Genomic DNA, 26,390 nt, shown 5'->3' with positions numbered 1-26,390 from the left:
AGCATAATTTGCCGTAATAAGTTGCATTAAGGAATTAAACTAAACGTTTATACTTTTCCAATGCCCCTGGCGCAGAGATTGCGGCAAAAGCGCTAGCAATTGTCACGAAATATAGGCAGCCGATCAATTCTCTGAACACTGTTTTCCGTGCCTGATGAAAAAAGTTGACATGACTGCCAAGTGCCAGCGCTGGCATGCCTATAGCACAGGCGGCAGTAACTGTATTAATATAAATTAGCCAGTTAGTCAAAGCCTTAGTCTTTTCTTGCCTTTATAAGGGTTTTTACCATAGTTGTGAGTCGTTTATACATTAATTGCTTGCTCTTGTAACTTGTACGCAATAGAATAGGTGCAACCATAATCCAATTTAAGAAATTCAAAGATCCGCCTATTGCCGCAATCATCTAAATGAAAGTATAATCACACCTCTATACCTCTTCCACACAATACCCTCGAAGACATGTATTAGTCATCTTCGAAACAAAAGAACAAAAGGTAAACAATGTCGCAAAAAGTGATACCAGTAAAGAAAAACAAACAAACAAATATATTTTTGTTTTGATCTAATTCAATGCTGGCTTATATCAGTCAATTACAGATTTCTTAACCGCGATCTAAACAATTTACTCTCTACACTATTTAGTGTTTCTTCACTAAGAGAACTCCCATAATAAATGATGGGTGTCGTCGTAATTGCATTGTTTTATAAAGTATATATTTTCATTATTAGACGACGTTTATTTTGACGTGCTTTACAAGCGTACAACGAACGCGATCTCGTTGATCAGTAAGGAGTCGGTGTCGGCGTAAAACGCACGCGCCGATAGTTTCAATATGCCATTTCAATTATCGGAATGATACAGGTCATTTTATATCTTTTGTTAGCCGCGAATTTGATCGAAGATACTGTGTCCGCCACATTTCACGATTTCATGAAACATTTCCCCGAGAAAATGGCGGTAAGTGCTCTTTTTCAATATCTTATGTTTACTAAGATCATTAACTGTTTGTGGAACACGTGCGTATGATTGTTGCATGCTGCTTGCATTATTTGTGTATATAGAGACAAACAGGCTCCATCATATTGTAATCATGTGATCATCAAATTTCAAATTCTCTATCCTGTAGTTGTTGTTTGTTGCCGCTTGTGCCAACACCAACGTAGTGGTAGGACCTCATTGTTGAACCCTGTGCATTCGTCGCTCGTTTTTTTTGTGTTTAAAGTAATGTAAAACGTTGATACTAGTTCTTAACCTACAATGAATGTTTATTGTGGACTTTATCGAGTGCTAAGTGTTCAACAGTATTATTCCATGTGTGCTTGGTGCATGTTGGGTGTTGATTGCTAAAAACAGGTGGAAGTGGGGGGGGGGGGGATTTCGGAAGCACACTTTCGGATAAGTTTATATTCCTTCTATTCGTGATACAAATTCAGTAATCAGTATAACGAATCTTGAACGAGTGTTTGTCTCAAATACTATTAAGAATAGCTATTACATTAAGTCAGGTCAACCGAGTCGCGTGATGGCACCAATGTGCGTATTTTTAGCTTAATAACAGAATTTACCAGTATCAATTAAAATTTTTATTGACAGTTAAAGCGACAAAGTGGTTTTCAAAAGTACTCCCAAAATTTGAATTAACAGAATATTGAAGTCTATAATGAAATGGTAAATTTAATACTGAATGTTATCTATTATATTTACTAATATTTTTTATCTATTAATTTCTATTCATTTCAATCTAAATGTCACTTATAAGTATAAGCATATAATTTTTAAATGAAACAACAGACTTATAAACACACATTAATTGCAACCCGGTATGTAAGCCCTTAAAACCCGTAAAAATATCAGGTAAATAATTCTTCGCCCGTTAATTCCATCTCCCATCTTATTTTTTTTAACGACTCGACCAAATCTATTATTGTTGCAATTTTGTTTTTTTTCGAATCGGTAACTTGTTTATTTAAATGTGAGAGTGTGTGAAAAAATGTGAGACATAAACGCCACTCTTGAAGATACGGCTACGCAGAATGTATCTGGCAACCGATTTCGTGTATTTTATTAACTTATATTTACTAGCGCGTTAATGTTGACAGCTCGTATTACTATTAAATGTGCAAAACATACTTTTGATTGGTTTTGGTGATATTACGTAAACTCTTGAAAAACCCTTGCCGTGGTAGTTTTGGATAATAATTTGTAGTTTTCGAGATAATTGCAACCACACGCTTAAAATGGAAATTTCGGCACTATGGTAGTATAATTTCCAAACACTTTCAACAGTTTTTTATACCCAGCTATACTAACAGGGTAAAGAAGTCACTGTTTGCTTAATTAAAATGGGACGTCAAAAAAGTTGGGTTCCGCCATACAACAAACACGCTACATGTTATGATTACAATTCGAGCGAGGTATATGAAGTACATTAATTAACTTGATCATTCTAAAGGCATAACATACTGTAGTATTGTATATAATTAAATATTTAGACTATTTGTTAACTAAACAAAGAAATCTAAAAGAACATCAATTCCAACCGTTACAATTAAAGATACATGCATGTCATCTGATGGTATTTGTGCTATCATTCTCTAAAGGTAACTATTATTATTCATTGTTATGTAGACTCTTTGTTAGATTTAACTAGAGTTCTTCCATTGTGCTACTGCGGGAATGTTAACGTAAATTAAGAATTATTGGCTGAATGACATAGGGCCTCGGATTATTGACTATAGACCGCATGGAGATCCTTATTAGATATTATATTACAAAGAAAAATATTTTCTACCAAAGAAACAGATTATTGTTGTCATCTACAACGTATTTTTGATGCTTTCAGGATGCGTTCAAAAGTTCCTGGAGAGTCATAACACAGGGCTCGTCTGAACTAAAAAGAACTTCGCCACCTAGGGGTTTGACTGAAGGCCCTTTGTGGATTAAGATTCCTAAAAGTAAGTCTATTTACCTAGATATTTCCTTCTGTCTGTTTCTCTATGGGATTATGGTGGGGTAAATGCCGCTACTCTGACCAAAAACAAATATGACTGAGCTAAAAATACGAAGTATGACAAATACTTCAGTTATTACGAACATATTCGTGTACAATTGGTGAGCAAAGCGACGATTTCAAGAGTTGCCTCACTCGCGAAACGCACATAGTCCTTTTCACTCTTATTACATGGACATAAAGCCGTATCTAACTAGCTCAAAGCACTTCTGTAAGTCCGATAAGTGTAAGTGTGGACTGCCATATGGCCTTGAGTTCCATATGCCTTTAATTGCTGCTAGAGCAATGCTCTTCCAGTAACTAAGATGGTATCCCAGACCAATATAAAAGTTAAATAAAAATATAAAAGTTGCTTGGACTTCTCTTTGTAATATTAAGTGAACAATGAGGTTAAATAAATATAGCAGTTTTTTTTTATAGAACAATAGGGTCTTCTAATAGTATTAATATAATATTGAGTTAAAATTATTACAATTTCCATGTGTGATTTACTGTATTTGAAAACCTCGGTGGGCCAAAGGCTTGCAACATTGGCGGTAGATGAGGAGGTCCAATGTTTAATTCCCAATGGGACTAATTCCACTTACGATAAGACTATCGAAAATTACAGTGGAAAACCATCGTGCTGTTAATTGTGCCTAGTGATAGTCATAAGTGTGTCATTATTATATCAATTTTAAGGAGATGGATCGAAAAAGCCTCAAAAGACAAGGATAGACGGAGCTGAACCACTAAAATCGCAGGTCATAAATTTCAGAGAAACAGGCAGGTCTTCATCGCTACAGGATGTTACAGAATGGTTTAGTACACTAGGTACATATTACTACTATTTCTAACAATGATACACCACTAAACTTTTAATCACAAAGTAGCATCTAAAATATCGTACAAAAGGCTGCACTTTATTGCTCACTGTGTACACACGAATACAAACAAATTAGCTTTTAAATTTGTGTCAACAACACATTTTCACGGGTTAAAAGGTAAGTCGGGTGAGTAATAGATCCCAGCAAAACATGACCAAAAAGGCACCATATTGTTATGTTATTATTAATAAGGGATTAAAAAACAAAGAACAAGTGGACCGTCGCGTCGGTTTCACCGATAAAAGAATTTAAGTCGATGCGACCTACAATCTAAGAATTATTATTCAAGAGAGGAAGATCACCGAGAAAGTGACGTACAGTGATCCGTGACAGAGGGCACCGCTTAGGGCTTTGTGCTGGGACCTCTTCACTTCCTGTCTTACGTGAACGAAATGCGTCATTGTATTTGTGTTGCTCCTGTTACCAATTTGCAGACGATACATGTCTTGTAGCTGCAGACAAAGATCCTAATATAGCACGCGACCAGCTTCAGTCAGGCTTAAACGCCCTCGGGAAATGGTACCACGGGGAGGGTTTGGTTTTAAACTAATAAAATCGCCTTACATTAAGACCACTATGTTAAAAAGCGTCGTGGGCCATGACCATAACTGTCTTCATTCCCTTAATAGTGCCACCTGTGAGTGCCCTTGCATAGATGTTGTCAATAACCATAGTTATCTGGTTTACAAATAGATCATAAATTTTATTGTAGTAACCGTATTTGTAATAAACTTAGAAAATATTTAGGAAATATTATAATATTAAAGAAAAGCATTCCCTTTAAAGTTAAACCAATGCTTTACAACTCGCTAGCCGAATCGTACAGAATGTCTTTATTTATTTCATACAAACAAGGCATACAAGAAAACATGATACAATTTCTCACCAAACTGCGAAAGCGGTTTGTTGGCAAGGTCACACTCCCAATCACAAAACTATAGTATACCTAGTATGAGACATTTAACAAAACCAGTGTAGAATTTACTAAATTTACATTCTTTCAAGAAGTATAAGTTTAAATTTTTTTCTGCAATGTGAATTTACTTAACAATTCTCTGCCTCTCGAAAAATCGAATTTATTAAATATAATTGGCAAGAGATGTCTATTTGTTCTTTTACCATAATAGTTATTTACTCTTGGACTTATATATCTATTTTCACGGGCTCGCCTAGTGTTATACTTGTTCGTTACATTAATTTCAAATTCAGTTGTTAATAGTTTTTATTAGCGGCCAAATATTGAACTTTTGCTTTTACAGGAAATATTTTGCAGTAGGTAAATAGTTTATCATAGTCTCCCTTACAACTATACTTGGTTTTACGACTTACTAAATTATTTAAAAAATCTTATTTGTAGGATTTTTACATCGCTGATGTATGTTTCAAAGGTTCGGCCATAACAACTCAGCCCGTAACTCAGCAAAGAATCAACCAATGCGTAATACACTATACGTAGACTACGTTTATCAAACAGCGATTCTGGTTTGGGATGATTCCATTATCATGCGCCTACTTAGTGATATTGTCGAGATCGATTTGCAGGTAACGCGTTGTTTCCGTAATGTCATTTGATGAATAAAATAGGCACATGTCATCAGCATATATACACGCGATAATATTTGACCACATTAGGTACGCTGTTTACGTGCGTGATATAGCCCATTGGGCCGTACACGGAGCCAGTAGGGACGCCCATTACGACCTCACACTCGTCACCCTCCAAGTCACCGAGAATAGTGCGAAATGTTCTATTCTTTAAGTAATCGCGAAACCAGCTATATGTTGGACCACGAATACCGCATTCCTGCATGGCTTTCAACAGAACGTCATTGTCTAAGGTGTCAAACGCCTGTTTAAAATCAATAAATATAGACACTACTTGGTTTCCGGCATCACGACAATTGTTAACATCATCCGTAAAGTTCGCCAATACCGCGGAGGTGACTCGGCCAGGTCGAAGTCCATACTGCGCATCTGATAAAACACCATGTTCTTCCAAAAATGAACTGAATTGGCCAACTACAATTTTCTCAACCAACTTATTAATTATTGACAAAAGTGCAATTTGAGTAATCATAATGACTACCTTGCTTAAAAATTGATCGGATTATCGATTTTTTTAATTCATTCGGGTACACCCCATGACTTAAGCATAAATTGACGAAAAACGCAAGTACTGGGCTAATTGCTTTCTTTATATATTTAAAGTCTTGTACACGTATTCTATCAATGCCAGGCGTTTTTCCATACTAAAACTATCAACATATTTTTCAACCGTAGTACAAGTGAGTTTATTATATCTAAACGAAGCATTAGAAGGATTAACATATGGGCTTCTTTCAAAAAAATGTGTACAACAATTATGTTTGATGCTTAACATTTCGCTCGTAAATATTTTTGAAAACTATGTACATACATAATATATATTATCTTCTTTACCTAAATACTTCATAATTATTTTGTTAACATTAGCCTTACTTCTCCCTAGCCAACAACTAACATTAGACCATATTTTTCTAATGTCACCCTTACTTCTCTTAATTACCTCCTCTCTATACCTATTCTTAGCCTTATTTATAAATTTATTTAGTTTATTTCGGTAACGCGTATATTCTAAATGAGTACACATACTGTTTGGATTTAATTTCCAAGGTCTAAATAGAATATCTCGATGTAATATCATATTAGATAACTTATTACATACCCATGCTTGCGTTATTCTTTTACGTTTTAATGGTACTACAATGTCACTTTCCTTATAAATTGCACCAAAAATATCACTTAATTTCCTATTTTTGTAACGGACACGAAAACAACAGTAAAGCTGACCAATCATTTTTTTCTCATTTTTCTTTAGCTAATTTATTATTGACTATTATCTTACTACTCACTTCATTGTTTGTAAACAATTCGTAGTCATTGTGTTGCATCACTTGCAATGAAATTCCGATCGTATGGTGGTCTGACAAATGACAATCAATTATAAACGAAGAGTAACTGGTGAATTGTCTCGGTCGCGCACGCGCATGATCAATGCACGACCGCTGATTCACGCCATCGACATCCGCTTCCCACGTTATCTCACTGCACGGTATTGATATCTGGAGATCTCATTCACACAGCGTGTTTTTGTAACGAGTTGTGGCTGAGTTTAATTTGTTTTCGAACAAATCAAAATTGATATCACCACTGAAAATCAGATCGTTACTCGCAGAGAGTTCTTCAATAAATAACAGCTTGTTTTTACAAGGAGGTCTGTAAGCGGCTAATACGTGTAAGGTCACGCTGTTTATGTTAAACGTAATAAACATATTTTCTGAAAAGTTACTAATTAAAAATTGACCTCTGCATCTAAACTCTCACTTATATATATAATTAAACCACCGCCCCTTTGATTTTTCCTAGTATTGCTCCACGTATTTTACCCCTATATTTTATACAGATTTATTTCAATAACATTAACTTCTGTTACAATGAAGAATGTGATAGTAGCCATTTTGTAATATAATCGTTAACTCACTAAAATGTTTTCTCATAGAACGTATATTTAAAAACAGGACATGCAACTATTCGTTATTAATATTCCCATTCTTTTGCCAGCTTCGAAAATCTGAATACCTATTATACTGAGCATTAAAATTATAAATATCATCATTACGATGCATCTTAACTAGTGGAGTTTAATCTCACAGTGTGTGCGCGCACCGATTTGTGCTTAATCAGTTGTTGGAAGTTGCAGTCTCGTTTTTTAGCAACTTGTCTATGTCCTTTTCTGATTCGATCTTGTATATGTTACTATCATAGTTGCCGCCTCCGACTAATATATTGGAGTTTTGGATCCAAATGTACTTGTAAACATCCTTCAATCTCATTTTAGTATTCCACAATAATTGTCGCTTATATTTTGTGAGATTCTCATTAATATAAATACGTCTATTACTTTGGTTCATGTAAATACTGTCGTTTGTAATTACTAATTTAAGTGATCATAACCAAAATGTTCTCTCATACTTTTGCGTTTGAGGGTAACAACTACTGGTTGGTATTTGTTCTCCGCTATCTTTTCTCGGCCTACCCTCCTTGCAGATTCAATATCGCTATGATTGACCTTTACTATTTGCGCTATTTTAACCACCACTGTATGAATGTTTTCGTTACCCTTCATCTCAACTCCCACAATTTCTATATTTCTCTCAAGACTTTTCCTCCTATTAATATATACGTTCCTATAAGGCTCCGTTACATTTCTCCAAATACACATTTTTTTGCTCCAAAGCGATCATTTTCTTTTCGGTAATTTCTTTAAATTCTATAAGTTTCTGGTATTGCTCAGCATAGAAATCAACCGTATCATATATGTCCTCTAAAGTTTTCTTCATTGTGTAAACAACCTCCAATTTTTTATTTATCTCTTGAAGAATCTCCCCAAAATTAATTTCTGATTCATTTAAATTGCTTTTCAAGGTTCCGCTACTGGTTTGCTTCGACCTCTCATTATTTGTATAGATTTCACATAATCCTTATTGCATAAATTGCTTAATATTTTTAAGCACATTTTATGAAAGTCTGATCCACAAGATCCTTTACACCGCACGATATCATCCTTTTGACATCCTATTGTGCGTATACGAACTCAAACAACAAAATCACAACTGCTCGCGGAGTGTTCGCGCGCCGAACTTGAACTTGCTTTTGTAGGTATGGTCGTACCTGTAACATGTTCATAAATATAAGTAAATCTTCTAAAACACATTGTACCAAGTAAAATTGGATGTCAATTGAAGGACAATGATATTTTTAAACATTGTGGAATCTTAACTGTTAGTGACCAATTCAAGTATATGTTTCCTCATCTTTAACAATGATCTTAAACAAGTGATAAATCACCCTGTGTGTACGCGAGCGACGGCTAGCTAAATCGGTTGCGGACGATTCGCGCGTAACCTTGTTCCCCGACTAATAAACTAGTTACGGCTAGACTTACGTACCGCTCGAACAACCACTAATATAAAATATAAACTTAAAAATTAATTTGTAAACAGCTTAATTCACGGAGAGACGGGACGAACATGTCGTGCGCCTGACGGTAAGCTACACGCCTACCCATTACAGTTGCAGTGCCACTCGAAGCTTTAAATCTCAAAGATCTAAGGGGCACTGCCTCTGCGCCCGTTACCTTGAGACATAAGTTGACAAGTCCTATGTGCCTGTAATTTCAACAGCACCCTTACCCTTCTAAACAAAAATAGGTAAGGTGGCAGTACTGCCCAGGGTGAACTCTTTCACAAGGAGCTATACTGCTACTAAACTGCTATAAATATATTTATCCAATTTCTGTATAATCTTTTTTGGTTAATGATAGATTATTTATGCAAATTACTTAAATATTAGCAATTTTTTTCTGTTAGCAAATTGAACACATGTAATGTGTGGAGACAGTTCGTTACTACGAACCTTAGTGGTTGAAAATGTGACTAAAAACATTGTTATGCACTACGTTTTAAATGATAAACAAATAAATAAATGTTGTACGCCAGGTCCATTCAATTTAGCTTTCATCATCACCTCTAATGCATAAAGTATTGTTATTCATAGTTTAATATCTCGACAGTTATAAGATTTGAGTTACGTATACAAAATGGTACTTGAAGTAGATTTTAAGTTACAGACATCGAAAATACAACCAGAAATAGAGACGAAATAAGGGCCATCCATCCCTGGCAACTCGTCAGATAAATGGGACTTTCATCACTTTTAAATATGAACTCTCGTTTGCACTGAAATCACAAATCAGAAAACTGAAATAGTATAGCGACAACAACTGACCTGTGTGTACGTCTCCGTATATTCCAAACATATTCTATATTTATTGTAATAAAGATAATATCTCTAACAACGGGGGCTGTTCCAATCGGTGGTGTGGGAAAAACAGCAAAACATCTAATTACAAAACAAACGGATATTAAATGTTTCATCGGTAATTAAATATTAAATATGTAATTTTGCTATTTTCGTCCATTATAGTAAAGTTCAAGTTAAACGGTCGATTTGAAGTGAAACAATTGACGCGTATCGTCAATTGTTTCGAATTCGAGCTGGCCAATCGGAACGCAGTTGTCACAGTAATGATTTGGCATAATAGTTTTCAAACAAATTAAATGACATTTCGTCTCTATTCTGGTTATATACTCGACGGTTACAGAGGACCAAATGGTTTGATGTACCTTTTGTTTTCTGAACGTTGGCTGCCGTGCATGTTTGTCTCTTTCCCCCACAAATTCTGAAAGTCTCATTAATACTTTTTACAACCGACAAAAGTCGCTTATTTTGAAACTTTATCGAGTTCTTAGGTTTTCGCGATTGTTACACATAGGAAATGAAACTATTTTTCCGGATTTAAATCGCGTATATTTGTTTTTTCAAACAAACCGACGTTTCGGGCCCTTTACCGGTCGCATGGTCACGGTTGACTGAGGTGGTACAGTCTTCAACCAGTTATGTCTAATATTGATGCAAACCACCTTATTTTTTCCACTATAGTTACAATAGTTATTAATTAAATACCTTATTTTTAATTTTATAACTATTATATCTAATAACTATTGTAACTATAGTGAAAAAATAGGGTGGTTTGCATTAATATTAGACATAAGTGGTTGAAGACTGTACCACCTCAGTCAACCTTGACCATGGGACCTGTAAAGGGCCCGAAACGTTGGGTTTGTTTGAAAAAACAAATATACGCGATTTAAATCCAGAAAAATAGTTTCATTTCCTACGTCTGCAGTGATTCCAAGACTGGATCGACTAAGACTTTGTAACAATGGGGCATATGAATGGGGCATATTCAACCAATAATACAATACAATACACATAGAGGGTGTAAAAAGGGAATAAAACCTACTTCGGAAATTCTGAAATGCCTAAATGAAAATTTAATTAAAAAAATTGAAGGAAAATTAATATATTTTTACTTACAATTTTTTTCTTCTAAATATACGAACTTACAGAAAATTGCTTATAACACATCAAAAGTATGCAATAAAATGTAGTAGAATAATTTCAGGAAGAAATAAAGAAACAAGAAAAAAATACATTTATTTGACTATCACAAATAAGAAAGTAAGAAAAACAAATTAAAAACATTCACACGTAAGACGTAAATGAAAACAATCGCAGAACAAGAATTTAAATTTAAACACAGATTATTTAGATAAACAAAGACACTTCCAAAGGAGGTAACTAAAGGGTTACAAACTCAGTATTTGCTGGAAAACGCAATGCGTTCCCAGCACTGATTTTCAAAAGAGAGTTTAAGTAAATACACTCTTATCTATTCTCATATCTGGCAAACACTCTCAATGCTTGAACACCAAGTTGCTCACCCGGTTTTCTTTTAATAAAGTCAAATTGACTCAATCGTCTAACCGCTCCACCGCTCAGCGCTACCGTATCATTGTCCTCTTTAGTACGAATGGACGGAATTTATCACAAAGACGGAAAAAAGTTATTTAAATTAATTAATTTAAAAAAATGTAATTTCAGGTGTTCTAAATAATTAATTTACCACAGAGTTGGAAGTTACAGTGAAAAGTGTTATAATTTTTTCATCCTAATATGAAGCGTTTTTTATAACTGTTTGATTTAAAAAAATGATGAAATTTCGGGCCGACAATGATGTGTGTCATTTGAAAAACTCACTTATTCACACATATTTGTGTAACAAAATGTCACAAGCTCACAGTTTCATGTGCGATTCGCAGAGGTCAAAATAAAACGTGATAGAGCGGTACGTACCTTTGCTGCACAATATATTTGAGACGCGCCTTGTAAATGTCTATAGACTTTATTATGTAGTGGTCGCTCTTGACAGGTTTATTTTGATCTTGGTGTTTATTAAATCTTAACTTTAGTTTAATGTTTATAGTCTGTTTAGCACCTGCACTGTTTTGCGTTGCTAAATCTGAAATGTAGATCAACTACCTTTTAACCGACTCCAAAAAAGGGGATGTTTTCAATTGGACTGCTTGTTTTTTTGTGAATTGATTTTGATGATTATTTTTTTATTGGAAAGAGGGTACCTCAATAGTACTCCCATTTAAATTTGATGTAAATATTCCCCTCTAAGGAGGACAAACCGGTAACTAATTTCAATGAAACTTGGCAAATAGATGTAGTTACACGAACTGTTGAGGTCGGTTTTTTTTGTATTCTGTACTGAGATTATGACTACTAATAACTCCTCAGGTTCCTGTTTTGATACAATGGATTTTGCGTCAATCTGTCCAAACATTTCTTTCCACTTGAGCAGTAATACGACTGAGTCTAATAAATAATATTTTTAAAGGTTGAAAGCGGCAATATTGTGAGCCCAAACTTATTGCATTTTTATACTTTGTCATCCTATATTGATATTTATATGGAAAAACACATAATGTTTTGGATGAAGTCATACAAAAAACCTTCTTCTCGTTTGGAAGTAGACTAAAAGTAATATAGCTTCTGTAAAATATGTAAACTCCGCTGAGTAGCTGTCTCAAAAAGCTTAATGTAGGATGCAACCCTTGTGCTCACTACGGCGGAGACTACATTGACGTTTAACGACTCTTGGTGTCGACACCAACCCTCCTTAAAATCGGAGCCTGAGAAGTCATTTCGCGACTATTTTTTTCACATTATTGTTTGGCGTCAGAAATAAACGAGGCGGCAACTGTTGCACCAGGACTTTCTAAATGTCGCCGTAACGTACAACGCCATCTAGCAATAAAAGAAGATTGCCTTGACGTTCTGCATTTAAAGATGACATTTCATGACAAACAGCCTGGTACCTGTTATCAAAGCAGTATAAAAAAGCGGATCCAATTTAGGGTGATCTCTCGATACGTATTATTTTTTCGTACTTCAGAGTTTAAGTTACCTTAGGCCTTCCTCCCATGTTATGCCTTTTAATTTCTTGGTATAAATTAACATACTAGCTGAATCAGGAAGTCGATCTGCATTTTTAAAACTTTCCGGCACTCTGCAAATAAAGAACTGTTAACAAAAATCTATATTGCCTTTCGAAATTCATACATTTAGAAAGAGAAGAAATCACTATAGAAGGTAATATCTTTCAAACCCGATAGATATCCCACTGATGACCTCTATAAGTTTGCCAAATTCCTGTCAGTGCGAAAATTATATATACTTTTGGTGATTTTAAGGATCCACAAAACTCAAGTCTTCAAGTCAAGTCAAGTTAAGACCCTTGCGTAGTGAAAAAAAGGAGATGCAATTATGTGATTCCCAGCGATACTGTAAAAACAACCTTTGCTGGTAGACAATTTAACAGACGTGCATCTTATCTGTACACTAAAATTATTAAAAAATCTCTTGATTTATCCCTTAAAGACCCACGATTGTAAAAAAGTTGTATATGTGTGGCTGTAGACTTTAAATTATGAAGAAACTGAATCCATTATGGAGATCTTATAATAGATATACTGTAATTCTACATATTTTGCAAATGTACGCAAACACAAACACACACACACACACACACACACACACATACACACACACACACACACACACACACACACACACACACACACAACTAACATTATTCTCTTTGTAATTCTAATTTAGTTCATTATATAGTACCTGTAACTTAACTAGTCGTAACTTACCTGGTCACATAGAACCCTAACATGGAACAGCGGGGTCTCCTAGCACAAGCAATTATTTTGTGGAATGGATTACCCCAGCAAACTTGCTGTAAACTAGGTTTAGACGAAATTATATAAACACTTTATGTTTAATTTACATCTCTCTTACAGGACGAGGTAAGTTTCTCAGATGCTTGTACGTTACGTATTCCTTTAGTTATTTCTTTGTTTACTAGGCCAAATGAAATACTGTACTAATATCTAATAACGACATTAAAAAAAATGTAATTCATAAGAAAATCTTCTAGCAATGTATTATTTGTAATCCCTTCACGGATCCCTGTTCATGACGTAGCTTAGAAATGTGCTTTTTAATATTACGGGCCTGAGATCTCAAAGATTGAGATCTAAAGACCTCAAGCTCTCCTGTATTAATAAGCAATAATCATCAGCATCTTTAATCATACCTTCTCAAGTAATAAACATTGCATTTGATTAGCTTTGTAACAGCGATGAGCCAAGTGTTGAGCGGCCTTCACACGATTCAATCATTATTAAGAAAAGATTATTAATTTACTACGTAACTTAAGTGCTAGGTTACATTCATTAATCAGCGGTAATATTTACAATTCTTAAATTGTCGTGTACTCAACTGAGATTTATTAATAAATACAGTGGACATAAGAGTTAATACAACTTCAAAATGGCTTTTGTTGATTGCGCATAACAGTGAAAGTGTTGAAACAATCAATTTGGAAAACATATATAGTAAAATTGAGGATATGCACTAATCACTATACCGTGTGAAAACACGATTCTTAAAAACTTTCACTGTATAATACAGATACTTTATATGTATCAATGACTTTTTTTTAAATCAACTGAATTAAATAGAACACGTGTACTATATAGTATACATTTTTCTAATGGCTACAATTTCGTTTGTAAAAAAATAAATTCTAAAATAAAGCCAGTGCGTCTGCCCCTCGGCCCAAGCAAAATCAACCATATTAGCTCGGGAAAAAATGAAATTCGAGCTGAGGTATTCTCGACTCCCAATAAGCGGAAATATTTACAGTTCTTAAATGACGCGTGGTCGTGGTTGTGCACTCAAGTGATCTATTAACAAGTACAGTGGACTTAAAGTATGATTCTAATGCCGGTCCTGCACTTTGTATGTATTTGTTAATATGGGACGTTTGAAATCTTTTTCAAATTCACGCTGCACAATGAAAGTACTAATTCAGAACATTATCTAACCACCTCACATAATTGACGTTCTGCGTATGTCGTTTAACAAAATTCACATATTTTTTACAGCAGAAAGCGTAAAAGTTAGGTAACCCAATCTATTAAAAAGACTTATTTTAACCGTTTAAATAACATATTTCACTTAACAGTGTCGCCGAAAATAAACAACAAGAAGCACCGAACAGATGGGCGAAGAATTAACCAAGAGCCGGAGACTAAATTGAGAATACCCTTTTTCACGCCTCCCAAGCCGAATTACAAATATTTGATGCGAACAGTTCTCTGGCGAACACCAAGAGATGCGGAGATTGAGAGGATGGGTATGTTCATATTTGTATAAATCTAATTTGTGAGGGCAAGAAAAACTGAATGTTCAGCGTTTGCATGCCTCACAGGCGGCCAATGAGACACAAATGTGAGTGAAAATTAAACTCGATTTTCATGCAATATTCCAAAATATTATTGCCCCAAAAACGGTAATATGCGAAACCCAGAAAATCTTTTGACACGAAATTTGTATTTTTTTTTGAAGTATTTAGAATTGTCTTCAAATTTCTTCACTTCCTTACAAATCAACAGTTAAACCGGTATTGCATGGGAATACATAAAAAATAATGTATTTTTTTCTAATTACAGCAACGACCGATAGTATAGAGGTAACATTAATGCCCTTTAAATATTTTATTGCTTTATCTGTACCCAAATTAAATTATCTCGTTCAGAAACGTGAGCGGCTGAATTTCTAGACTGTTATAATTGTTTTAATTAACAATATACATAAGTTTTCAAAATAAATATTAGAAAATAGTTGTAAGAAATATTTGTTTTTAATTTGTGATATTCAAACTAGCAAACAGTTAGATAGTTCACTTGCTGAAAAGTGGTTACCACCGCCCGTAAATATTTATAATATTTTTTACCACCACTATTTATATATGGCAAATATAGGCATTAGCCTATATTTAAATAATTAAATTATTGTTGCAGATTTTAGATCGTAAGGCCTAAAGTCACATGCGCCTGTAAACGTAGGCTCTGTTTGAGGTAAATTTAAAAAAGTAACATTCTTAATATGACGCTAACGTGATAATATAGTTATGCAAATGTAATTTTGTTAAGAAGAATTGTAATTTTTGTCAGGGGTAACAATAAATTTAAAATCGCGTATAAAACGCGAAATAAAAACAATCGTCTTTCAATCGAATTTTATGTTCATAGTCAAGAGTCTTCTGTAACAGTAGCAAATGAACGGCAAACATTTTCAGAAAATATAATTCCAATCGTTAATTGCGAGTTAGTCGCGCCTGCGAAACACACGATTAAGCTGATTGATAAGCCCCCCCGATTTATCTGTATGTTCCTGCAATGACATTCAATCTGTTGTTATGCAACAGACACTAGCTATCGAAAGAGAAATTCCAATAATTTGTGAAACGATGACATGTACGAAAACGTCGAATCCTTGTCAGAAAAAAGATGAGAGATATCAGATAAAGATATCTCATCGTGGTAACATATCTTCATCGTCTACAAATGTAGTAGGTATTGTAGAGATCGATACTCCCCTGACTGAAAAACCAAAAATACGAACTACACAAGCGTTTAATTCTACAACACACCCATCATGGACTACGACTTGTACAGTTATTTTAATGAATTAAAAGGATAAGTCATCTGAAATCAAGCACCAGAAGATCAGTAAAGAGAGCTAGAAATCCATCAACTGTGTAAGAAAATCAAAAAAAGAAGCATGCGATCTTAACTCCTCGTGAATATAAGAAATATTCTATAGGGAAAATAACGCAGACAGATAAAGAAGAAATTTGGAGGAAATTTTGAGAAGTGGACAGTGTTGCGAACCGGTCCTATACACGCTCGGAAGGACGACACAGCCCAACGTGACGTCACGACAGACGGCAGTGGCCCAGCCGCACTCGCTTTCTCGACAGTAACCGGTGCCGGTCGGCCTTTCTACATTTGTATTAGTTGCAAACCAATTTATCTAATTGAGACGTAATTGAGAATTACCAGCGCTATTGCAAACACAGTCCACTTTTTATTTTACAAAGGTGTCGCAACTTTATATCAAGATTGATTTATTTTTTCCTACATCTCGTACACAACGCAACTTTCTAATATATTGCAGTGGAAGTTAAATGACATTCACGTTTGCAAAATACTCTTTTTGCAAACGCTGAAGCAGTACAAAGTGTTCTAAGGGGTAACTATTTTACTGACAATAAACATCCCAATATTTATGCAGCACCTGATACAAGAGATACATTTGCAACTCGATTTCGGATTTCTTGAGTGAACGTTAGATTCGAGTGGTCTTAGAAGGCTACTCTTCCGAACGTCGGGTGATAGATCCTCATATACCTTTGATTATGCTGATGACAGCACAGTTGTGGACAGGTACTTGACCAATGCAATGGTCCGTGAAGAAGAAATCCAGTCTTGTCGAGAGGCATTAGTGGTTTGAATTTGACTGTCAAGTAAGTCTCCGATTAGAGCGATGCCAATCTTGTCAAATTTAATGGTACCAAAACGCAAGCGTGTCTATTCTCCACAAAACGTAGTCCCTTTCACCTGACTCCGACTTTTCGTGATGTATCCATACCGATAGCCGACCGTCTCTAGCTACTTGGAATGAACCTGTCGTTCAATCTGAATTTCGGCAGATACATTGAATCCATGGCCAAAAATGCAGCCAGGACTGTTGCTTCAGCTGTACCAAGCACAAGTCCGGTCGTGCATGGCGTACTGCTGCCACTTAGGCTCTGCTAAATACCAATTGGCCACTTTGGATTTAATAGACAAGCGTGGCAAGAGGATTATAGGTGACTCGAAATTAGTAGAGGCCAAGCTACAGAGCTTCGAACACCGCCGTAAAATTGCCTGCTTATCGGTATTGTACAGGATAATGAAATTGCATAATTTGATTCCGCCTTCTCCTTTCCATCATCGGGGAACTAGATGTGGGCTGGGGGTCCACCCCTATGTTGTGGATATACTCAGGATTCGCACGAAGTGTTTCGCTTCCACATTTATATGACAAGCGGCTAGAGAGTGGAATTCCCTGCCTGCGGACTTGTGCCCCGAACGCTATAACTTGGATCTTTTCAAGGTGAGAGTGAATAGGCATTATTTAGGTGTGCATGCTACATCGTCGACCTCATCATCACTTTTCATCAGGTAAGACGGAGGTCAAATGCGCACTTATTTTTTATAAAAAAAAAACATGGATCAGAAACGAGGTCCCTCACTATGGGCCTCATAAGAAGGCTCAAGGTCACTCAGCGGGCAACGGAGAGTGATGCTCAGTATTTCCCTACGTGATAGAATCAGAAATGAGGAAATCCGTAGGAGAACTAAGGTAACCGATATAGCTCGAAGAATTGCTCAGCTGAAGTAGCAGTCAGCGGGACACATAGCCAGGAGAACCGTTGGAGCGGAAAGGTTCTTCAATGACGACCGCGCACCGGACGACGTTCAGTGGGTAGGCCCCCCACCAGGTGGACCGGCGATCTGGTAAAGGTCGCGCGAAACCGATAGATGCGGGCAGCGCAGGATCGATCGTTGTGGAAATCGTTGGGGGAGGCCTATGCCCAGCAGTCGGCGTTATATGGCTGAATGATTATGATACAATTGTCATCATATGCCATCTATGGTGTAGTCAGGCGAAATTTTTGGTTGTTTACCAAAGACGGGAAGGTATTATTTATTAAAGCCTGAAATTTACAAAGTTGGAAAGTAATAGAGTTTAAAAGAGGGCCCTTATCAATGTTTGCCAAAAATTACTTGAAAATTTCCAGGAAATGACTTTCTTAAAAAAGAAGAGTTCAAATTAAAAAATTAATTTAGAGAGGACGATAATGATCTCTTGGATAACACACAGAAGGAAAATCAACCAAGGGATGTTAACAAATTGAACAAAAGAGACTTACTTTGTAAAGGCATACCCCATCCCCAAATCTGTTTTAAGACTATATTGGAGCATGTGATGTTCCAAATCTTCATGTGACTGTTGACTCAGATGTATTAAATATTTTTTCTTTTCTCTTCTTCTTCTTTTGCCTGGCCTTATTCCCATTTATTTGGGGTCGGCCCTTCTGGTCACTATTCTCCAAGACAGTCTGTCCTGGGTCGTCTGTGGTCCTAACTGGTGCTCTCGCAGATCTTTATTAATAAGGGATATCCATGTGACACGGGGTCTACCACGTCCCTTGGGCTGGCTTCTCACGTCAAGGACTTTTCTTGTTATATGATCAGGCGGTCGTCGCATAACGTCGTCGTCGTCGTGGTACGGACGTATCACCTAAGTCGGCTCTCTTGCAACTTTTCCGGGATAGGTTTCACTTTAAAACTGCCTCTGATATGGATATTTTTGACGTGGTCTAATCTTGTAACGCCGCCCGCCCATCTTAGCATTCTCATTTCCGCGCTGTATATTCCACTTTTTTGCAGCTTTTTGAGAGGCCAACATTCAGCGCCGCACATCATGGCTGCTGCTTTGTATACTCTGCCCTTAGTACGAACCGGCATTCGTTTATCACAGAGTACGCCTGACAGCTCTCTTCATTTTATCCATCCCGTGATTATACGATGGGTAACGTCTGCGTCTATCGTCCCATCATTACAAATGATTGAACCGAGGTATTTGAAATGGTCGACTTGTTTAAGTGGGGTGTTTTGAAGATAAAGAGGGCTTCCGTTATTAGTGCCGCTGAAATTGCAATACATATGTTCGGTTTTCTCTCTACTTACTCGTAATCCGACTCTTTCGAGTGCTCCTCTCCATTTTTCTAGTGTGTGTTGCAAACCATTGGAATCCTCACTAATGAGGACGATGTCATCAGCGTATAGAATGTCCAATGGTGGAGAGCGTTGTAGTTCTGCCGTGAGGTGGTTCATTACGAGATTGAAAAGCAAAGTGCTCATTGCCGAGGCTTGATGAACTCCCACTCCCACATGAAACTCATCACCTACTCCAGTTGGGCATCGTACTTTTGTTGTAACATTATGATACATACCTTTTATCAGATTCATATAGTCTGATCATATACTCTGATACTCCTTGTGCCCTTAGAGCATGCCAGATAAGCTATCTTGGAACGCGATCGAAAGTTTTTTCGAGATCGATGAATGCCATGTGAAGGTCGGTTTTGCTCTCCCTATGTTTCTCCATCAATACTCTGATTGAATGCACAGCATCAGTTGTTGATCTGCCTGCCACGAAACCACACTGATTTTCAGTCACGGTGCTAAGTTGGAGCAATCTTCTACTGACGACACGTTGCCATATCTTGAACGTGTGTGAAATCAGTTTAATTGCTCTGTAGTTTCCGCATAGTCTAATATCACCTTTGTTCTTGAAAAAACGGGATCAGGTAACTTTTCCTCCATTCATCGGGCATGCCGTCAATCAGAATTGCGTTGAAGAGTTTTGTGAGGAACATAACACCGGTGCTCCGTAATTTCTTCCATAGTTCAGACGGGATATGATCGGGTCCGGGGGCTTTGTTGTTAGCCTTGCCTTTAATTGCCAGATGGACTTCTCTGGTTGATATACAACGTATTAGGCCTTCATTGGCATCTTCGCTTGGAAAGGTTTCATTAAGCAACTTGCTGTAGTACTCTTTCCACCGTTCTTTGATATCCACGTTTGTTGTAAGCAGTGTACCCATCGTTTTTTATGTACTTTGTGGATTTTATATCCATGCTGTTCATAAGTCTCTGCTTTGCTATTTTGAAGATCTCTTTGTCATTTGAAGCAGTTTCCAACTTAGCATAGAAATCGTCGTCTGATATGGCCTTCGCTTGGGCTACGGCTCGTTTTGCGTTCTTCTTTGCATGTGTCTGGTCATCGTCGTGTTTCATCTCTTGCCATTTCTTGAAGGGAGATTTCTTGGTTTCTAATTCTTCTTTGGTACGTTCATGCCACCATCTGGTGTCTTTGTTGCCACTGACAGCGCCTTTTGATACGCATAGATATTGCATGACTTTTTGTTTACAGAAGACTTGGAAATCCCGCTATATGTTGTTGGCAGAGTCCTCTTATTGCTACTGAAGATGTTCCGCAATGGCTTCGCACATTTTGCGCCCTTCTCCACGTTCCAGCTTATGCCAACGTAACCTTGCCACTCTTTCTTTCTTCACCTTTGTTGTTTTTGGCATTGTGAATTCAGCGACTAGAATTCGGTGTGACGTAAGCGGTTCCTCAGGAATAACTTTACAGTCCCTGAAATTTTTTTAACCGGTGACGATCTGTTAAGATGTAGTCTGTCTACGTGCACGATGCTCCGCTTTTGTATGTGATCAGATGTTCAGGGCGCTTAGAGAAGATTGTGTTGACTATTGCAAGATCGTGTGTTAATGCAAATTCAAGTATGCTTTCGCCTTCTCGATTTATGTTTCCATATCCTCAGTCGCCATGAATTCTTTGGTACGTCGTTGTTCTGTCACCAACATGGCCGTTCAAATCGCCACCTATGTATTTATACTCTGTTGTCGGGATCGTCCCAGAAAGCCTCTTTGTCAACGTTCGAGCAGGCGACTTGAAGGGCGTATGCGCATATTACGTTCATGCATGGCTGGTCGTCGAGGGCGAACTTTACTGACATTAACCGATCGCTGATTCTGATGACCACTATGCAATCTTGTAGGTCTTTATCTACTGCAATTCCAACCTCATTCTGTGTTCCTATACCGTGGTAAATGAGTTTGTAGTCATGCCCAACGCTCTGCGACTTATACCCCCTCCATTTCGTCTCTTGGATGCAACAGATGTTAGGGTGCTCTGATGACATTGTCGTCGCTTCGGGGGTACGACCTAGCATTTCTTGCACCTCTCCTGTAACCTTTCCCATAGCTTAAGGGGTACGCCCTAGTAGTTATATTAGCCTTGATTATTTGTACTATTCATGACCAGAAGTAGAAAGTTGGCTTTTGGTTTTACGGCCGGTTGCCACCTGACGCCAAGGCTGCCATCCTGCACCAGGATGTGAGCGCCGCCGTTGACCTGTGAAAGGCTCTTCCACCGCCATCTCTTCCGGTGTATTCCAGCCGAAACACCCAGCACCCAATACGACCTCTACTCTAAATATGTTGGAGGAGCTTACATCGGGGGTTTGATGACGGAGTGTCCATCTTCGGCCTGTTGGTCCGCGGAAGGTATTTTATTTCCCTCCTACCTTGCATATCTGCCGAGCCTATCCGCCACCTGGACACGCGTTCTCTAAATGTGAGGCCCACTCGAGAAATAAAAATTTTTCTTCTCTCATTCTCTTTTCTCAAGTTGCTATTTAAATAGAGCCAGCTACTACGAAGTATTTATATTTTGTTTCAGTTAAGACATTTCTCTTTTATGAAGAATACTTTTGTTGGATTTTTTAAATTTACGGTTTTAACTTTTTTTGTTTCCAAAATAAGAATGTTTTATTTGTAATTTTTTTTAACAATGTCTTCATTCTTTTGTAACTCAGATGTTTAAATTTTGAGGATTATTATGTAGTAGTGTCATTACAATATATAATAATAATACTGGGTGATGAAAGTCCTTACGTTTAATAATAGAATCTTTTCCCAAGTTATTCCCATAGCTGTGTTTTATTCGCTCGCGTGGTTTTTATTTTATCAAGTTAACCAGCTATATCACGTTTTCATGTTTTACTATTATCCAGAGAAATTTGCAAAGTACAGTATATATAGTCTGCGTCATTATTTCTAAACTTGTTTTTTAATTATTAAATTTGGTTTACCACACTTTATTAAGGTTCAATACTCGCAGCTACTTTTTATGTAGAAAGGAAATTTTAAGTAGCTGTCTGTTTTCTCTGGTAAATAAAAACAGAGTGTTTACTTAACCAAGTGTGAATGTAGCACACTGTATCCGACAATACAGTTTGACAGACGATTGCCTTGTATTAGACATGTCTTATCGCGTCAAATCAAAACACTGCAAGTCGCATTGTTTTATAATTTAATTACAGCAAAATCCTTTCCACTGTCATCAAGGTAATACACAAAGTAAGTTGAATGTATCTTTTTCTGCTTTTTCTCGAAATATTTCAGTTGATAAGCGTGTCAAGAGATCTATCTGTGACTCGGACTTAGCAGAGGCGAAGCTTCAGAGCCTTGAACACCGCCGTAAAGTTGCCTTCTTATGTGTGTTCTTCAAAATATATCACGGAGAGTGTGCGAGGGAATTGCGCGATTTAATTCCGCCTTCTCCTTTCATCGGGGGACTGGATGTAGGCTGAGATTCCAAGGATTTGCACTAAGCGTATATGTCGAACGGCCATTGGAGTTACATTCCCTGTCTGAAGACTGTTCCCTGAATATTAGAAGTAAAGGGTCTTCCAATAAGAGGTTTCATTTTGATATATAATAAAAATATAATAAAAAAAAACAAGTTTTTCTAAGCGAAATAATCGGATGTTTATTTAATTGTAAAAAAGGACGTACGCCATTAATAATCGAAAACAATTGGCCACCGAGATCTTGTGATTTAACACCTTTGGATTTTTTCTTTGGGGCTACGTGAAAGATAAGGTCTATGCCAATGGCCCACAAACGATTCAAGACTTCAAAGATGGAATTCGTGAAGTTCTCGAGGACATACAGCCGCAAACGTGCGAATTGGTGATGGAAAATTTCATGAAAAGAATAGGGTCCATATGACTGATATTTTTTTCCATTATTAATGACATAACTAAGCGAAATCATCGGATGTTTATTTCAAATAAACATTTCGCTTAAAAACACTCGTTTTTTTTACATATTCAAATTAAACCTCTTATTGGAAGACCCTATATATATCCTCGTCGTCACTTACCATAAGGTGAGATGGAGGTCAAATGCGCACTTACATTTTATTTCTTTTTAATGCTGTTTATGATTTTACAGTGTATTGGTTTGACACGGTACAGTATTCAAATAGGCAGGGCGGTGGTACTTACCCCGGTAGGTTCTGCATAGAATAATTGTTTTCTTTTTTTATAAAAGTGATTATCAAATATGAGTATTTGCTATCTAATAGTTTTGGTTGTGTACTGGCTATAGTGTTAATAAAATAGACCGAATAAAAACAATATTACATGAGCCATTATTGATTTAGCCTTTAAATATTATCAAATCTACGATAAAATGGTATCGTATAAGTGTAATTAATAAAACAGGGACAAAAGCGTTAAATTAAGGTGAATGTAATATGTGCAGTATTAGTGTTAAAGACAGAATGCCGAACAGTGATGATGTAGTGAAGAGAACAGAAAGGGGAATGCTCCGATGGTTTGGTCTTGTAGAAAGAATGAACGTTGGTAGATAGACAGCACAAATTTATAGAGCGAATATGGATGGAGCCGTCGGTATATCTCAATCACATTCGGGATGTCTTTAAAAGAGGCTAGGTTAAAAGTACCAAGTATAAAATTGAGACTGATGGGAATGGAGGAGGCGAAGGAAGTTTGTCAAGAGTGTGGCAGGTGGAGGTCCATAGTTTCTACCAATATATTATACGAGCCGTAGTTCAGGCATGCAGAAATAAAAAACGGTAGTGGAAAGTATTTGTTTTGAGATAGTCTAGCACAACCAAAACTAATCTAAGCTTTGTTGTAATATAAGAAAGCTTTATTTAAAAACGTAATTTGTGTAACACATTGTTTGTTTATTGACGTTTTGTTCTTGTTTATCCAGCTGCAAGGTAGTGTATAATTGCAAATTATAATTGTAATATACTATGGCCAATCGTATTTGGAAAATAAAAGTGAAAACAAGAATAATGATATTGAAATCTTAGGTTTTCGCGGTTCTTACACATACGAAATGGAACTATTTTCCCGGATTTATATACAAATATACGGGATTTAAATCCGGAAAAATAGTTTCATTTCCTAAGAATAAGAATGTCTTGAACATTTACATGACTGCCTTTGTGGCCGAACGGTTGCCATGCTGGACTGCCACATAGAAGTCCCCGGTTCGATTTCCGGCCAGGAGAAATATTTGTATGGCCTACATTTATTTGTCTCGTGAGTTTGGGTGTAATTTCTGGTTGTCTATGTGTGTGTTCATGGCACTCACGATACAGGGTTACCCTAGTGTGGGGCTATGAGTATGTGCGGTATTATTATTGTTATTATTATGACGAACCCCAAAATTATTACAGTGTTTCTATTTTCTCAATGTCCCACGGTAAACGTCGTGTTTCGGCTGTCGTCGAATTTTATTCAGTTGCCCTTTGCGTTCGGTACAGTACAGTCATAGACACAGATAATTTACAGCGTGTACTTGTATTTTTTACAAAAAGCCGATACGTTCAAAAAAGACAACAATGGTTATTTTCAGAAAGTCTAACAACATGTTTCTGTAGCTTGTGGAGATTCAAATTGGAACAGCGAAGAGTATTTTAAAAAATTATAATAAAAAAATATAAATCAGTTCCTTTTCAGATCCTTGAAATGATTAATAATAGCCAGAAAAATATTCATTTTTAATTATATAAAATCAGCACACTTTATTTTTTTTATTTACTTTGTATTTTTGCTAACTTGTATAAAAGCAATTACTCCATGTCAGTCCATGTCAATAATGGCATGGACTAACATGAAGTAAATGATATTAAAAACGGGGAAAGAGTTTTACAGCTCTTATATAGAGCTGATATGGGAATCAAAACAAATAAATGTTATATACATGTTCCAGTTAGATAACCTCGGAATAAAGTTATAGCTCTGTTTCCACCGCTACGAAAAACAGTTTTTTGAACTAATTCTCCTATCTTAAGGCTAAGCAAATTGGTAAATGAACATTAGTGACCGATTGATATTCACAGTGACTCATGTAGTAGGACACGTCCCGTTATAGTAAACCAAATGCATTATTATGTTTTTATTTTAGTTTTAATTGCTGCCGTTGTTATTAATTATTAAGATTTTCTCTTTTACTTGATGTTAAATTATGTTGTAAATTTTTGTTGTTGTCAGTCTTTTTACTGATTGCAAGTAATATGTACCCGTAACTGTTTCATACATTTAGTTCTAAGGTGTTCCTAGCTTACGTTATTAAGACGGTAATAATGTCATCAAATGTTGGTAAATCTTAGATAAATAATTAAAACAAAACAATAATATAAATATCAAAAATATACGTTGTTCAAAATTCTAATTATTAAAGATTTTAAATCTAATAACTAATATTCATGCGCATTTGGAAATCCGATGATTGCCGAGGGACATTGAGAAAACAGAAGCACTGTACTATGCGAGCCTTCTTGTCTACTGCATTATATGCTAACACAAAGTGAGCACATGACGGATAAAAATGATAATGTTAAATTATATTAATATTTTTTTAACACCAGTTGACACCAAACGGATGGCCGGCGCTGTCAACTTATCAGTTCCTACCGTGATGGACGCCTCCACTGCGACCACAAGAGTAGCCTATACACTAGTGACAATGGAAACTACGACCCACATGAAAAATCACACAATGCCCGAGATACGGTTCTTCTTCAAAAGGTTTAGATTTCATGTATTCAATAAATTAGAAGTGAATTAAGAAATTGTTGTTAGTGTAATATTTAAGTTTTAGTATTAAAAGTTGTGATTTT

At 36.4% G+C, this 26,390-nt stretch overlaps 1 protein-coding gene across 4 annotated transcripts; it reads left to right on the top strand.

The window, feature by feature from the left end:
- The first annotated feature begins 797 nt into the window (after positions 1-797).
- Positions 798-26,390, top strand: LOC113233795. 4 transcript variants are annotated; one of them, XM_026469001.1, is made up of 7 exons: positions 798-959; positions 2,845-2,956; positions 3,694-3,825; positions 14,926-15,096; positions 15,413-15,432; positions 15,764-15,820; positions 26,139-26,390. In XM_026469001.1, exons 1-6 carry the CDS (start codon positions 855-857, stop codon positions 15,782-15,784), a joined length of 561 nt encoding a protein of 186 aa, XP_026324786.1. In that variant the 5' UTR covers positions 798-854; the 3' UTR covers positions 15,785-15,820; positions 26,139-26,390. The 4 variants fall into 4 exon arrangements, with proteins under 4 accessions (XP_026324786.1, XP_026324784.1, XP_026324783.1 ...); XM_026468999.1 differs by lacking the exon at positions 15,764-15,820; XM_026468998.1 differs by lacking the exons at positions 15,413-15,432; positions 15,764-15,820.

Source organism: Hyposmocoma kahamanoa, unplaced genomic scaffold (genome assembly GCF_003589595.1).
Source record: "Hyposmocoma kahamanoa isolate Upper Pololo Valley unplaced genomic scaffold, ASM358959v1 80, whole genome shotgun sequence".
Taxonomy (NCBI): Eukaryota; Metazoa; Arthropoda; class Insecta; order Lepidoptera; family Cosmopterigidae; genus Hyposmocoma; species Hyposmocoma kahamanoa.
Note: the sequence above shows the minus strand (reverse complement) of the source record. Positions and strands in the feature narration are given on the sequence as shown.